This window comes from Amblyomma maculatum, chromosome 4 (assembly GCF_055883805.1).
Source record: "Amblyomma maculatum isolate TAMU_Amacu chromosome 4, ASM5588380v1, whole genome shotgun sequence".
In the NCBI taxonomy this organism is placed as follows: domain Eukaryota; kingdom Metazoa; phylum Arthropoda; class Arachnida; order Ixodida; family Ixodidae; genus Amblyomma; species Amblyomma maculatum.
Genome location: NC_139347.1, coordinates 75,750,549 through 75,766,891, shown reverse-complemented (window position 1 = coordinate 75,766,891; position 16,343 = coordinate 75,750,549). Strand labels below are relative to the sequence as shown.

At 46.1% G+C, this 16,343-nt stretch overlaps 1 protein-coding gene across 2 annotated transcripts; it reads left to right on the top strand.

The window, feature by feature from the left end:
• The first annotated feature begins 1,092 nt into the window (after window positions 1-1,092).
• On the top strand, window positions 1,093-15,821 carry LOC146191452 (putative caffeoyl-CoA O-methyltransferase 2). 2 transcript variants are annotated; one of them, XM_084601991.1, is made up of 7 exons: window positions 1,093-1,383; window positions 2,487-2,601; window positions 9,027-9,138; window positions 11,735-11,853; window positions 12,374-12,428; window positions 14,146-14,279; window positions 15,556-15,821. In XM_084601991.1, exons 2-7 carry the CDS (start codon window positions 2,503-2,505, stop codon window positions 15,706-15,708), a joined length of 672 nt encoding a protein of 223 aa, XP_084458117.1. In that variant the 5' UTR covers window positions 1,093-1,383; window positions 2,487-2,502; the 3' UTR covers window positions 15,709-15,821. The 2 variants fall into 2 exon arrangements, with proteins under 2 accessions (XP_084458117.1, XP_084458118.1); XM_084601992.1 differs by lacking the exons at window positions 1,093-1,383; window positions 2,487-2,601 and adding an exon at window positions 7,188-7,226.
• Window positions 15,822-16,343: the final 522 nt, after the last annotated feature.

Here is a 16,343-nt window from a genome sequence, read left to right as displayed (position 1 = left end):
AGTCCACCGATTATTTAAACATATACATCGAAAAATGCAGCTGCTATATCTGATATATATATATATATATATATATACATTTGTGAAGGAAAGAAGCAACAGTCGGCGAGGCCAAAGAAAGCGTTGGGGATGGTGTTTTATGTCTTTTTTTATGTTTATTTGGATAAGCACAGAAATTAGTAATGTAATCTGTTTAGGGGAAAGATAATTAAACACAAAGTAGAAGAAAAAACAACGTGCCGATGGTGGGAACCGAACCCACGACCTCCGAATATCGCGTCCGGTGCTCTTCCAACTGAGCTACATCGGCCGCTGTCCCCCCTGCTACCTGCTTGGGTATTTATGTTGTCTGTATACGAACCTTGAGAGTGTTCACCAGCGCCACCCTCAGCCATAGCGGCGAACGTGGAACGTCCTTTGTTACCGCCAGCGTCACGTAGAACGTGAGCAAGGGTGGCGCTGGTGAACACTCTCAAGGTTCGTATACAGACAACATAAATACCCAAGCAAGTAGCAGGGGGGACAGCGGCCGATGTAGCTCAGTTGGAAGAGCACCGGACGCGATATTCGGAGGTCGTGGGTTCGGTTCCCACCATCGGCACGTTGTTTTTTCTTCTACTTTGTGTTTAATTATCCTTCCCCTAAACAAATTACATTACTAATTTCTGTGCTTATCCAAATAAACATTTAAAAAAAACGACATAAAGCACCATCCCCAACGCTTTCTTTGGCCTCGTCGACTGTTGGCTTCTTTCCTTCATGTATTATAACGAGTACCCTCATTTCCCCTTATATATATTGCGCTGTTGTCCACTTTCCCTTCTCGACTACATCAAACCAATCTTGTATGCCTGAGGAGATGAAGCGTGTACTCTTTCTTTTACGCGATAACGGTCTTTGCAGTTTTGGAATGAGGGTTTTGCGATAGCATCCTTGAAGAAATAAGTCGCGAGTCGCTCCCGACATTGTTATCGTAAATCTTGCATGATGCAGCTCGTGTGGATAATAATTAGGAGACGTATTCTCATCGAGACATGTTTAGCCCTGGTACACAGTACCTGCTTGTGTATATAGATTTAGCAGAACGAGGCCACTGCGGGCGTGCAGCGAAAGTACAGTGCAACCTGCCTCACAGGTAAAACGAGCGGGGACGGATGAAACCTGTCCGGATAAGAAATAATTGGTTAGAGCGCGAGCAGCGCGGTGACTCGTCTGGCTTAGTTTGTGACGTCGCACGACACCCGTGTCGTTTTTGCTAACAACCCGCAAGGCATACATATAGCTGGATGCATGTGGAAAAACAGAGCCTCTCCCAAGCTCATCGTGGAAGATTGTTTCGGCGCAGAGGACTAGTTGCGAACGGACCCTTTCTACTCTCAACAGGTGAGCTACTTCGTGGCGAGGATCCTTTCGTTACTGGGAATACAGCTAAAGATTCGAATTAACAGAAATATCTTGAAAAGGAGGGCATGCTCGTGTAAGGAAGACGTTATGTAGGACTACGCGACCCAAGCGTCCGCTCCTGCGAACTTTAACGTGCTCAGCATCAGAACACCAAAGGTAACCAAAGGTATACCGCGCAATCCCCTTTGGTGGCTACAGCAGGCAGAAAACGCAGTTGTTATATTTTGGGGCCAGCAGTGAAGAAGTAAAGAACAACCATCTTTCATCTGTCGTAGTCCAGCGAGTGTTCGGCACTCACACCCTATATCCTAGCTTTACCCACCCCCCTCTCTGTATTTGTGTGTGTGTTTGGGGGGGGGGGGGGAGGGGGTCAGGGGGGGCAAAGACAGTATTCTCTCGCGGGCTCTAGCTGTTCATGTGAAAGTTGACGCCAGAAATACATGGAAACGACAAGCTATTTCCAACTGGAAACACATGAAAAGAGTTCCTTCACTGTCGGTCAGCTATATATGCCGTTATAGCTGAGTACATATACTTACATGTATATCCAAAGCACTTAGCAGCTCCCAAAAGCATCTAAAAGGGTTTTAGAATTCTACGAGCCTAAAAGGGCCCAATATCCCAAAAGTCTTAGGTATTGCATATAAAGCATTTGGAAAGGCAGGTAAAACTCGTGACAGAGCACAGCGCCAAGTTTAGGGCGCTAGATCACGTCAGCGCGACTGTGGTATATTTCAAAAGTAGAAAACAACACAAAGGTCACCGGGAGAGAACGCCCGGTTTCGGGAAAAAAAGCGGACATATGAAATCGTACCGTCAGGTTCTCCGCACTTCACTGAGTCTGTCTATAAGCATTCATCGGCAATATGCAACTATGTAACAATCATAACGAATATAGCAGAGACATAAAATGTTACCGTAGTTAATCTGATGGCTTCATAGATTTGAATCCTTTATTATAATAGAGTTCTTGACTAACGGTTCTACTATCCCTTAAGGGAGCATATGGAAGATACACAGACGCAGTGTGCCTGAATGACCGAGCGCGCACGTTCGCTGTTTAATGGTTTCGCTTCTTCCAGACAACTTTAGCACACCATGGCCGCTTTTCCGAAGGCCTCCCTGAACACTGCCGACGCTGCGCAGTGCATCGTTCGCCATTCGACTATACACCCCACCCTGAAGAAACTGGAAGCGGTGAGTATGTTTCATCAACCGATAATAGAGATACCCGCCTGCTCCGAGATTCCTCACCCGCAGGGATACTTATCGGGTGCTCTGAAGAGTCTGGCGAATGATTAGGGCAGCCCTTTATTCGACAATTTGGCTTGATAGATTGATTTGATTGGGAGAAACGGGAAGACAGAACGGGTATATGTGATCTGAGAGGATAATGTTGAATATATGAGACTATGGTATGGTGATCCAAGCTGCGTCCTTAAACTCCATGTAATCCGGTTGGCTTTATCGGATGAATATGCCTTTTAGCTGTGTCAGGCATCCGAATCGAGGTGTGTAGCACGTGCAGCACCTCTGATTACTCGAAGACTACAAAAAACTGGCACTTGAACCTCCCGAGATGGATACCAGGGCCCCGCTGTTAGGGCGAAAGCCTTTAAGCTCACATCGTTGTCAACAGGAGCTTTCGGCACAGGCTGGCGGAAGAGAATGTCACGCTTTCGAGAGAAAGAGAATTAAAAATAAATTAATAAACCTTGTCTTTACCGGGAACCGAACCTTCAACCCTTGGATCCCCAGCCGAGCGCTTAAACACTGAGCCACGCCCCTGATCGTGAAACGCTCTTCATAATTTTCCTTGTCTACCGTGATGATGATAGCGGGATTCTGCGAGGAACAGATGCTGCGCCTTTCCTTTCCTGTAAACGAATTATAGAGCGCCGGTGAACTTTGATGCGTTCAATGAAATGCTGGTCGTGTTCGACAAGGGGCGCGCGATGAACCGTCACGAGAGATCTCACCAGGCGATTCATGCATATACGAAGCTGACCCCACAGGCGTCCATGCAGCGCCTTTCATTGGCTGCTTCCTCGAACGCCGCACCACGCAGCAACAAGAAGCAGACCCAGATGTCTAGGAGGCGTTAATACAACAGGCATCAGCGGGATTTCAAATCGATTTACAGGTTATAAAAGCACAGTATCAGTCACAATTCTCTTGGACACAAGTACCCCGCCGTAAAGGGAAGGAGGCAGGTGGGAGTGAAAAAAGAGAGATAGATAGAGGTGGCGTAGTGGAGGGCTACAATCCACCGCGCTATAATGGCTTTCGCCTGATCGCTAAAGTATAGTGGTCCAAAGTGCCCTCTAGAATTTTTTTGTTCCCTGCTCATGCGAAATTCCATGCTGACTATCCGAAAAAAGAAGGTTACATAAGCGAATTCCTTCGTTTAGGTAATATTTCCACTTACTGGTCCACCTTTTGGTCTAATAAAGGTGTATCATATTACGAAGCTGTAGCTTTCCAATATTCATTGCAGAAAAAAAGCATAGCGGTAAAGAAATATGTAATTTAGGCGACTGCCGAGCCAAGCAGTCGCGGCTTCGCGGTGACGATCTCTATGCTATGTGCAGTGTGGCCCTCCTGTAGCATGAGCTTTGTGTGAGATGACAGTTGCGAAAGTTTAATGTCCGCCCTCTATGCGTTGTCTCCAGCGCCTCTCTTTGCTGCGATGTTTTCGATACCCGCCACAGATCTGTCTTGTTACGCCGTCGATCATCATCTCACTCAGCGACGAAAATGGCTGGGTCTACCCTACTCTGACGTCGAGCCGCCGCCCGAGCTAACGTTAAGAGCGTAATCCGCTTCAGCCTTAGCTCTGCGGAATGACCGCTGATGCTGCACCGTCTACGCCGGCAATAAAAGCAGCATAATGCCCAGCTATGCAGCTTGTTCTGCCCAACACCAATGCATGTGCGTTAGAAAAAAGCGTTATTAGGAGGCCAGGTGGTAATTCCAAGCTAGGGATTGGGCTCCTAAAGAACCCCGTCAAATGCGCTCTCATTAGAGAGGTTAATTTAGCTTACCGCTATCCGCGATCCACCACCGCACGTTGCACTGCGCATGCCCAGATCCCCTTGACGTCGATAGATGGCGCCACATACTTGATGTCGGCACATAGACCTGCCGCGTCAGGACCAATCAGCTTGTACCCCGCCCAAACGCGGTAAACGGTCACGGTGGCGGATCGCGAATCACGGTAAGCTAAACATCTCATTTCTTTGTGTCTCTCTGGCCTGTCACACTATTACCATGCAAGGAGCGAGTCTTCTATATAGCCAGCTGGCAACGTGTAAAAATGCGTTTTAGATCCCCCATACAGAATGCGAGTTTTCATTTCTGCCGTGAGACTAAACCATTGTACAATGAGTTATCTGCCTGTTGCTGCATCGGCGACAACACCTCCATATGTGCGAGTTCGGAGGACCGACGTGTCCCCCAATCGACGCTACCGTTTGGACCGACTCTCAATAGAGGCCTAACGGAACAACCGGCTGACAGCAGAGGCTGTCCCGCAGCACCACAATTTATTGAGTGCCAAGTAGCCTCAGTGGTATTCAAAAGCTCCGCTATAATGCAACGTGCCTCTCTGCGACCGAACTAGGAAGACGAGTACGAAATACGGTATAGTGTGGTACCATATTTACTGCATCAGTGCCTTCTGCCGGATTCATAGCGCTTATTACCGCCGCCTTGTACTAATTACGTTTTCGGCTGGAAGTGCTTGGTAGGATTCCCCTTTTCCTGAGCCCCACCCATCAAGGGCATCCGTCAATCAACACGGATTTTACCCCGGCTCACCGCAGTGCGAGCCGCCGTCTCCAACGTAATTCGCCAAAGTTCGGGCCTTTGTCCTGGTCGCCTATTAGTATCCCGTAGGAGCACTCGAGCAGACGACGCTCTGGCACGTGATTCCTCTGAGCAGCGCTCCTTGGCGACTGATAGTGGATATATTGTCTAAAACGAATAAGAACGCATTTAAAGACCGCCGTTCCCGTTGTTTTGGTGGCGCAATACATTAACACCACCCATCTCTGCTCTGATGCCACTTAAACATCTGATCGACTACTGTGTTGAAAATGTTTTTTCTGAATCTTTTTTTTTTTTGCAATTGCCTTCACCGTAATTATATCCTGCCTTCAGTGAGTGTATGCTACCTTTAGATTGCGTTCACAGACGCCTTTAGGTAACAATTGGTAAGACAACAGTTACACTAAGCAATTACCTTCCCCATAATCATTCCTGCCTCTGCGAGTGTATGTTACCTTTAGATTGCGTTCACAGACGCCTTTAGGTAGCAATTGGCATGACAACAGTTACACTAAGCAATTACCTTCCCCATAATCATTTCCTGCCTCAGTAAGTGTATGTTACCTTTAGGTTGCGTTCACTGACATCTTTCAGCAACAATCGCCGTTTACAGTCTTTCAGCATCAATTGCCGTTTACAGTGAGTGAGTGTATGTTACCTTTGCGTTGCGTTCAGAAAGACCTTTCAGGAACAACCGCCGTTTAACTCACTGAAAGGGTCGTCTGCTCCAGTGCGCCTACGGGATATGGTTTGGCAATACACGTCCGGGTCACCATTAGCCATCATGCACAAATCGAACACGACCACTGCCGCTAACGGAGGGAGCTCGCCCCACCAATTCATTGTCCTCCTGTTACGAACGCCCCAATGCTTCCATGGCGAGCTTTTTGAGAACGCTGGAAATTGGCTAGAAAAATTTTAACGTGTCGTCAACTGCAACAACTTGGATGAGCAAAAAAAGCTCCATGATGTCTACTTCGCTCTCGAAAATTTGGCGCGGACGTTTCGTTGGAATTGCATGAACAGGTTTGGGGTGCGACCTGATGCCGGTGAACACCTCCGGCAACTGGCGATAAAACAAAAAAAATGTGATTTCGGGATCGAGGAGCTCCGCTTTTTTGACAATATTATTAGTGTTAAGGGAGTGAAACCAGATCCCGAGAAGACTGCTGCTCTAGAAACGTTCCCGCGCCCAACCAAAAAAAGTCCGTTAGAAGGTCACTGGGGCTCTGCCTATTAGAGGCGTTTCGTCGAGAATTTTTCAGCGACTACCGTGCCTATTACGCTTCTTACCCTAGACATTATTCCTTTTGCGTGACACATGATCAAGGGGATGTCTTCAACGAGCTATACGCAGGCGGACTGCAGGCCACCCCGATGCTCGCCCATTTGGATGACAATGTGCCACGGATATTCACACCGATGCCAGTAATTTGGGCTTGGTGCCATTCTGATTCGGTGGCAAGACGGCACTGAGAAAGTTATAGCTCACGCAAGCCACTCTCTTTTATAGAAGCAGACGAACTACTCAACCACAGCAAAGGAATCTCTGACGGTAGTTTTCGCGACAAGCAAGTTCTCAGCCTATGTCTATACGGCCGTCCTTTTACAGCTGTGGGTAACTGCCATTTGTTATGTTGGTTAGTAGGCCTCAAAGACCCCTCCGGATGGCTGAAAAGCTGGAGCCTCTGGCTCCAAGATTTAGCGCCGTATTCACAAACACGCCTTCACTCGAACTTCTACTCCAAGCGGCCCTCAAGGCCTGTTTTTCTTTTCAGAAAGCAATCTCCACTCGAATCGTTCCTCCAGCGGTGGAAAAAACTTGAGTTTTCTCGGGACCATTTATCGCGCGTGGGCGGGGCGCACAAGCTGATTGGTCCCGACGTGGCAGGTATATGTGCCGGCATCAAATATGTGGCGCCATCTATCGGCGTCAAGGGGATCTGTGCACGTGCAGTGGAACGCGCGGTGGCGGATCACGGTAGCGGATCGCGGTAAGCTAAATCTCTCTAATACGACATTACGGTTGTGAAAAAAGTGCGGCCGTAAGCACAACGTCACAGATTGCTTGTCGCGTCTCGCATCAGGAAACAGATAGTTCATAGTGGCGACGGAATACTTAACGCAATATGCCAAGATACAGCCATTTCCCCGTTTAACTTTTGCTAAAGTGGCCCAGTTGTTTCTTAGGACTATCGTACTGCACCACAGTGCACCATCGGTTATTATTACGGACCGCGGGACAGCATTTACGACCAAACTAACGCAGTCTCTTCAATCTTACCCATAAAAGTCATCGTAAAACTGCTGCTTATCATCCGCAAACGAACTGACTGAGCGCCTCAACATAACCCTTTTCGATGTGATATCTATGTAAGTCGACATGGAACATCACAGGTGGGATGAAGTTCTTTCGTATGCAACTTTTGCATACAATCCGGCTTAATAGGAAAAAAGGCGTCTTGCGTCATTTCAGCTACCCTCATCCCGTCACCACAACGTTGGACGCTATATGCTACCTCTATAGGCCAAGGCGACAACGCCGCCAGCGCCTGCGCCGACATATTGCTCCAAAGAGCCGAATAAGCATTCCAGCTCACACTGTGTCGTATCCAGCGCCAACAACACCGTAATGCCAATCGGTACAACTTCCGACGACGTGACGTCCACTATGAACCTAGTGATCTTGTATGGATCTGGACACGAGTGTACCGTCGAGGACTTTCTGAGAAGCTACTTCGCCGTTACCTTGACCCATCGAAGTCATTCAGCGTATTACTAACACGATAAGATTCAATAAGGGAAAGTTTTGGGTCAGTTGGTACGAAATGGTTGTGGGGAAAAATAATGGCGGCTTCCGCCAGTCCTGTCCTCTTCTTGCCCTTTGTACAGTCTGAAGTCGTGGTTATTTTTCTCCGTAATTAATAATGTGAACTACTGCATTGTTCCCCCGAATCAACAATCCTCACCACGGCGGCGCTGATGCACTGACACTATTCACGTTGTTCGTATGAAACCGTACAATGAAAGGCAGAGATCTTTTGTGTGTCCAGCTTTGTGTTCCCTGTTCCCCCTGTGCGTATCGAGCTTATGTTCACTGCCAGCGTCGAGCAACCTCTTTCGAAGAGGGGAGCAATGCAACGTGCCTCTCTGCGACCGAGATACGAAGACGAAGTACGGTGCAGTGTGGTGGCATATTGACCGCATCAGAGAGATGCCGAATTCATTCGCTTCAACACATGAGACGACCTCCATGCAATAACAAAAAACAAAAACTCTGCACGCTACTTCGGTGGAGGCAACAATCTCCGGTAACGGGCGCCGCAGCCTATAATCTTGCGGGCGATGCGCAAGAATGGGTAAGATACGCCGCGAAAAGCAAAAATGTGCTGAACACCTGGCCTACAAAGAGGTACCTGGGCACCAAACCTTCTCCTTTGACCCGTCGATACAGGTTCGTCCTGCTGCAGTGTTCCTCCTGAGAACGTGTTTGTAATTCCCCTCGACTAGCGTACGGACGCCGCAGGATGCTGACGGAAAGGACAACAATGGTAGTAATGAGTGAAGAAAAGGATAAAAATGAACAAAAATAAAATACCCTCACATGCAGCAACGTAATCAGCAGCATTAAGAAAACGATTTTCGCATTCCTGCCCTAAGCAAAAGTTAGTGCACGCTAAGAATGTTTACCTGCAGTCATTTCTCTGTGTGTTGTGCTTACGGTTATAGGATATGAATGCTTTTCTTTTTTTCACTGACAGAATAACCTTTCACAACTTCACTCTTCATAACAGAGGACCTGGGAAATTTTCGGCCACCTCGGAGAGATGTTGTCTGACCCGCCCACTCTGAATTTGTTCGAGCTTTTGCTGCGAGCCACTGGTGCTAAGAAATACCTTGAGATAGGTAACAACTGTTCTTAGTACCATATTGTTAGTGGTTATGTTAAGATATTTGTTTTCATTACGTGCGAACTGTCATCTATGCTTATAATGTAACTTTGCTCTCGCCAATTTGCCACGGTGGGAATTTTTTGCATACCTGTTTAGAGAGAAAATTTGTCTTCGAGCCTAACGCCATAACAAAAATGTTTCGTGTTCCTGTATCCGGAAGCTAGTAAGACAGATGTACAGCTAGAGACCACTGCTACATCGGTTTTTCAGCCAGCGTTACAAACGCTCATGTTCAGGAACCGTACAACAGCATTAAGTTCAATCCCCACTGAAAAATTGACAGTGGTCCTACGTTGGAGGAACGTCGACATGCATAATGATCGACCTTGACCTAGACCAGGCCATCAAGATTGGACCGAGCTCGTTTTTGGTTATTGGCCTTAGGCCGGCCTATATAGTAGGGCCTATGGTGGCCCTATTCAGGCCTGGCAGGGACAAGCAGCGTAGTCGGACAAGGTCCGCGTAAGGTTAACAAGGTTTGGCCGAGGTCTAACCAAGGTAGGCGGCCGACCTTGCAGACAGTGTTTACCCTAGCAGTGCAAAACATTGTCTGAATAGTTTCAAATGCGAGTACGTAACGTTGCCAAAAAGACATGCACGTTCTTCGTGCAAAATAAAATTGTGGCCCTCAGATTATTTTGCAAAGCTGAAACAAATTCAGTGGCTGCTTATGACAGCGGACTGCAAAGAGCAGATGTCTGGCAGTGAACATATTTAACACAGACAGTGCCAAGGAGGCCAGGTTCATCATGTCTATCGTACGAAGAACAGTGCGCACCAAAAACACTATGAGACATCATCGCGCTGCTCGCACACACATACCGAAAATCAACTTTCACTAAGCTCATATATCCTCCTCGTGTTCGCATTTGCTAAAACACATGCTACTTGCACAACCTCGTGGGCAGTCCACCACGGCCCTACTTTGGACCATGTTTGGCTGCCAAGCATCGGGTGCCCACTCATTTCCCACCATTTGCCGATGCTGGCTCAAAGTACTTGACCAACCTCATGTGTGGCCAACCACGGCCCTAGTGACGGCCATACTCTGCTGCCGAGCATTGGTTGCCGACTAATTTCCTTCCATTTGCCGATTTGGCCAACTATTAACCAACCAGGGCCCGCCTTTGAGCCTGTGTTAGCTGGCCGAGAATGTCGGCTGCCGAGCTCTCGCCAGTCGTCTACCGACGGTCGGCCGTCGGCCTATTTCATATTGGATATTGTGGCCACCTCGTCTTATTCAGCACGAACGCATAACTTCGGCAGCAGCTAGGACTTTCTAAATACCAAGCGAAAGAATGCTTAAACAATACGACATAATGTTTGAGGTGAGTTTCCGTACACCACATTCTAAGAAATTTCGGGGGGAACTGCTCCTTAATGTAGTTATCCCCTTTTTGACTACTTGAGGTCGGACACAGCGCCTAGAAACGAGCACGAAAGGCCTTTTTCTGCAGTGCTCATTACTATACGGTAGGAGATTTAGGCGCCTTGTCTGTAAAGTGCGCCGCCGCCTTTGAATTCAACGCGGCGACTGGCATTTCGATCCTCGGCAAGTGAAGATAAGTCAATTGATTCGCGCATTTTTGAACCCAAATTTTCCTAACCGAGAATTTGTATGCGTGCTATGCTAGCCTGGCCAAATATAGCTAATCTATAGCCTTCGCGGGTAGTTGAGGCATTTTGTAAACAAACTATTGCCATTCAATACTTGCCTTGAATTTGTGAAGTGCACACTTCAATACAGGGTGCGCAAGCGCCGGAAATTTATTTGCGTGGACATGCGCACCCATATGTGCATAAACCCAACTATCAGTAACTACGCGGGGCAAAGAATCACTATTCGGTGGGACTCGTGAGAACTGATGTCGTGCATGTGTGCCATTATGTGCAACCGGCATCTATCAAGATTCCATGGTGTTGTCATCGTATAAGGCGCCAGGCTGTCGACCAGCATGGAGCCTTTTCTTCTTTCTTTATTTTTTCTTGCCTGCGAATACGTGCCGCGTGTATAAGGTACGCGGCCGTTCCGTTACAAGTGAAAGAAGCGGGAACATATACCCTGTGATAGTGCAAGTATGCCGGCATGTGCTGCGTGTGTTTCAAATGCGAAATGCATCCGTGAGTAAAAAAAAAAAAGCGCTCCATGCGTGCCGGGCTTCAAACTTTTACAGTCCCTAGACGTCGCGTCACTTCCACCAGCTGTAGAGTTACATTCCTGATGGCCTTGAAGATAAGTGGCGTATTTTTGTCTTCAGTGAGCACTGGCTCGGCTAACTGAAGTCGTTGTGCGATATATGTCTCCGATCGTCCGAGACTCAGTTTGTTACAGAAGGTCGGTTTCTGTATTTCTTCGGTGCTAAGACATTTCCTTTTCTTTTTTGCTTATCATGCAGGTGGGAATTCTTGGTGAAGTGAGAGGAAAAGTGCACATGCAAAATTGTTTTTAAGACTTCATAGGTTGCCTACAGACTGCGTATACTGTAATTTTTGTAAGCATAAGCGGACGTGTCACGAGCCATATCTCAGGTAAAGATGATTTTCTACAGGCGTGTTCACGGGTCTCAGTGCTTTGTCTGCTGCCCTAGCACTGCCACCAGACGGCGTCGTGGTTGGCCTTGACACCAATCATGAGTTCACTGACGTTGGGATACCCTTCTTTAAAGAGGTACGCTCATACTTTGTAGAAGCAGATGATTTTAGCAAGAATTTATACATTATTAGAGAGGTTCACTCTAACTATGTGGAAGCATAATTTATCACGATTATAAGCATTAATACTACCAAAGTATAACAAAAACGGGCCCAAGAAAAACGAAGAAATGAGGAACAAACTTTCAAGTTCGACTTTCATAAATTTGTAACTTGTCATGATCAGCACTGGTTTACTAGCAGCTGGACGCACGCCATATATTATTTATTTATTTAATCAATATACATGAAGGCATGAATGCCAAGCGTGCAAAGAGAGGAGAAGCTCTGGGCTGTATCTACAGTAGTAAAAGTTTAATTTGCTCTAAACACCGCTTTTATATAGCGTATTATCCAGCACGTTTTGGAAGGACGCCCGGTCAGTTAATCTCAGTGCAATTTTGTTTTCGTACTTTTTTCGTTCTTTCTTCCTTTCGCACAAACCAACGCCCGACGTTGCTCATTTGGGAACCTGGACATGCGCATGCTCGACGCAGGCTGGTGTCGACCACAAAATCGACTTACGGATTGGTGACGGCATACAGTCTCTCGGTGAGCATATCTACATTTGCATTCAGCATAGTGTGTCGAAGCGGTGTTGAGGTAGTGATGCAAAAATAATGATAAATTGGCTATTATTGATATTTTCGATACCTGCTTTAAACAATCTATAATTGTTTTCCCCGTGAGCAACCGTTATAGTAAAATAACCATCGATATCAATACCGCTACTGATATCTTTACAAGTTACAGATAAATATACAAACGATAGAAACAAAAGGAGAAAAGATAAACAATCAGTGGGCTCCTAAAAGTGGACGAAAGTAGTTCGTCACGAACTCTAACAACGTCGTTCATCTCGGTTGCACGAGAATCCAAGTCACAGCAGCTTATTATGTGAGCCTATTTTCCATGATGTCATCAATCAAATCGCCACTATTATTTTCATATCACTGAAGTGTTGGCAATCATTGAGGCTGTGCGATCTCTGCACAGTCTGCATCCTGTGGCTGAGCGCTGAGCGCTAGCTTACCTAGTCCAACCGGGAGTGTCTGCTGCTCTGTAGGCAGCAGCATGCAGCTCAACTCCGAATGCCACGCACATGGGCGAACACAACTACTGAAGTTATTGTTTCTTGCAATTTCACTCCTGAACTACTCTCGATTAGCAGTGCGTCTATGGTCGATTGGAAACCTTATGGGCGATGCCGGTCGCTATCATCAGCACAACCAGGTTTTTTTTTTTTTTGTGGTACCTTGATATCATATATACATCTATAGAAACTATGTCTGGGGAGGTCAGTATCCGAGGTCTGGGTAAATTGGAGAGCCCTATCATCGTTACTCAGTTCTCGGTATGGGCGGAAATGTCGCCCAGGTTATGCTGCAGCGATAAATGCGTGCTGTGCGAATTCTTATCTTATATTATCAATAGTTCTATCAAATGTTTTCTTACCATCAGTAGTTCGATATAGTTATTATATATTGATAGTATTAATAATAACGTCGATAATTTTTCATGACCAGCTTCAGGATTCTGAAGCCTCCGCCCACTTATAGAGCTGATGATAAAATTTTCCCTCAGCTGTGAAGAAGCCCGTATTAGACGCTCGATTGGCTTAGCTTCAAATTATTTAAATGGGTGTCGCCTAATTAACAGATTTTACTTTTCCACTTTCTGTTAACATTTTGTGCAGAAATTGGGGGGACACCTAAGGTGCGCCGTCAAGCGCGAAAATGTTAACGGGTTCCGTCTGCGGCTCCACTTCCGGATCCTCGTTCATGTACATGCACTTTATCATTCGCTTAATCACTAATTCTTTTTTTTTGCATCTATTATCTCGCTCATACTTATCAGTATGCAGTGACAATGGCACCCATGTATGTGAAAGAAAGCTCTGCTTTGATAAAGCCACAGGGACGTGTCTGCGTGGTTGGCTGTAGGCGTGAGGTGAGGAAGGATCAATTGCTTCCCATTTGACACTCTTCCATCTCAAAATAGTTACCTGTGTTGGTAGCTCCTTCCAACGTGACCCTGTCGTGTGGCCCTGTGAAGCCAAACAACCTTTCGACCAATCAGTCAACCTGTTAACTAGCACCTTCCGTAGCCGTGCTAGCGGTTTTTTTTTTTTTTTTTGTTGCTCATAACACCGTTGCTAAATACTTTCTGTAGAACAGAGCTTTAACGTTGTCGCGTTAAGATTTTGGTTGGGCAGCTATGCCCCTCACCTTGAGCGAAACATTTTTATTTTTATTTTCAACACCTTCAGACGCCTTGATCTCCGAGGGGCAGTCGGGAAGCTTTGATTTTGCCTTCATCGACGCTGTAAAAGAAGAGTATGACGACTATTACGAACGCTGCCTGAAGCTAGTGAGGAAAGGCGGAATCATCGCGCTTGACAACGTAAGTGCCTGTTTTATCAGCCAGGATTGATTAATTGCGGTGAGACATTTCTGTAGTTCTAACAAAAAAAGGAGGCAATGCCGCTCAGTGTGTTATGCTGTACGTGATAAGTTTCACCCAGTAAGAGCGGCATGCAGCGTGGGTCGAAACCTGCAAAAGTGCAGCCAAGCGCAGAATGCCTGCCAAAGCAATGTACGGTGCAAACCATTTCGATAAAGGTTTTTGGACAATTAACCGTAGATAGAAGAATTGATTAAGCTTGACAGCCTTTGAACGGCGACGTTCAGGTATTACGTGTCGGTCGGCCATATGTATAGAGCAGAGTTTAGGAAAACTGCTATTTTTTAGGCGATCGTATTCACGCGTTTTTCTTATGTGAACCTAAATTGCGTGTTATTAATGTAAAGCCTAAAAAATGCATCTCATTGACTTATTGATGTTAGTGCCTAGAAATTCCCGAAGTTGTTTAAACGGCCCTCAATATACAGGTCTGCATCGCTTTCGGATGCTCTTCGGTTTTGTGCCATACCACGCATGGCAACGCCAGGTGAAGTCAAAGGGCTGCGGGGAACACTGTCTCGACGGCAGCCATGTAAATAATAATCGCACAAAACCACGTGAACAGAAAGTTTAGAAAGAACCATTTCTATGCAACTATCTACTGCCATTTCACAGCAGAATACTGCAAGTGGCAACTACTCATATGGCACCGCGTTTCCAATTGGTCATAAAAAACGCCACGGAGGTCAATCTGCCCTCTCCAACGAAATATCGCGTGCTTGTGAACCAAGAACTTGAATGTTCGGACGAAATCCTCAATACCTACTCACGCACCATGTACTCGCAACATAGGTGACAGCGTATTTGGGACGCTGAGGCGTCTCGTGTATGCAAAAATAGATACATTTACTTACTGCATGGATGAAGATTGTCCTATGATTTGCACCTTTCGCATGATTGCAAATGGTGCTTCTTTGATATTGCGGCATGTATTGTGCCCGATGTACAAACCTAAATTCAATCACCCTCTTGCTAAAATTTTCAGTATCAGCAGTTACCCGTTTGGTGTCCATGAGCTATACTCTGAGCACCCTTTTTGGAGCCTAAACCTAAGTTTTTATTCTAAATGTTCGGCCTGTAGTCATGTGAAGCTGCGGCATATGACACCACAGACAATCACAACCGCGAAACAGTCGCTGATGTGTCGTGTTAGCTTGTAGCCGTTATTGCAACAAAGAGAAACATGTTTTTTGTTTTGTAAATTTTGTTTTTCCAGGTCCTTTGGCGAGGACGCGTGTACGACGAGTCCATATCCGATTCAGTAGTCGACGCACTGCGGAAGGTCATTGAAAAACTCTCCAAGGATGAACGTGTGCATACGTGCATATTGACCGTGGGCGACGGGGTCATGTTGGCGCTTATTAAGTAGATGAGATGCCTTTGCTGCTGACCAGGGAACTGTGTGGCAATCAATGTCTTCCCGAAAGCTAACCCACTTAAATATGTCTGTGGGTATCAGAAATTATCCTCGAAATAAATATGTGCGTGTAAGGTATACAGGCACATCGGAAATTATGTTCTTTTTCTCTCATTTTTAGCCTAATGGAGCGTTTTCTTCGATTATCTGACTTTGTTCTTGCACTACGAAACTATAAGGGCTATGTTTCTAGAGATGTCTAGTTTTGTGTCCTGGTTTAGCAAAACAAACGTCCAGTCGTCTGCTGGTTAGAGACTTCGTAATAAAGGTACAATGCCATCGTAAGTAATTTTTCGATTTTCAAAAGAAAAAAAATAACGCACCTTTACAGTCGATCTCCATAGTATTATATACGATATATTGATTTATCCTATATATCGAAATATTGTTTTCACCGTATTCTCGGATTATTTTAAAAATCTCATGCAGAAGCATGTAGTATTTTTTCTCTCGTTTATCGAACTCCTGCTCAGTGGACACTCAATATAACGAAATGCGTGCCGTGACCTTGGAAGAAGTTCTTCTAAGGGCTCTCCGACGATAACTCTTCGATAATGGATCCAGGTCGGGTGCGTGTCCCTTTGCAC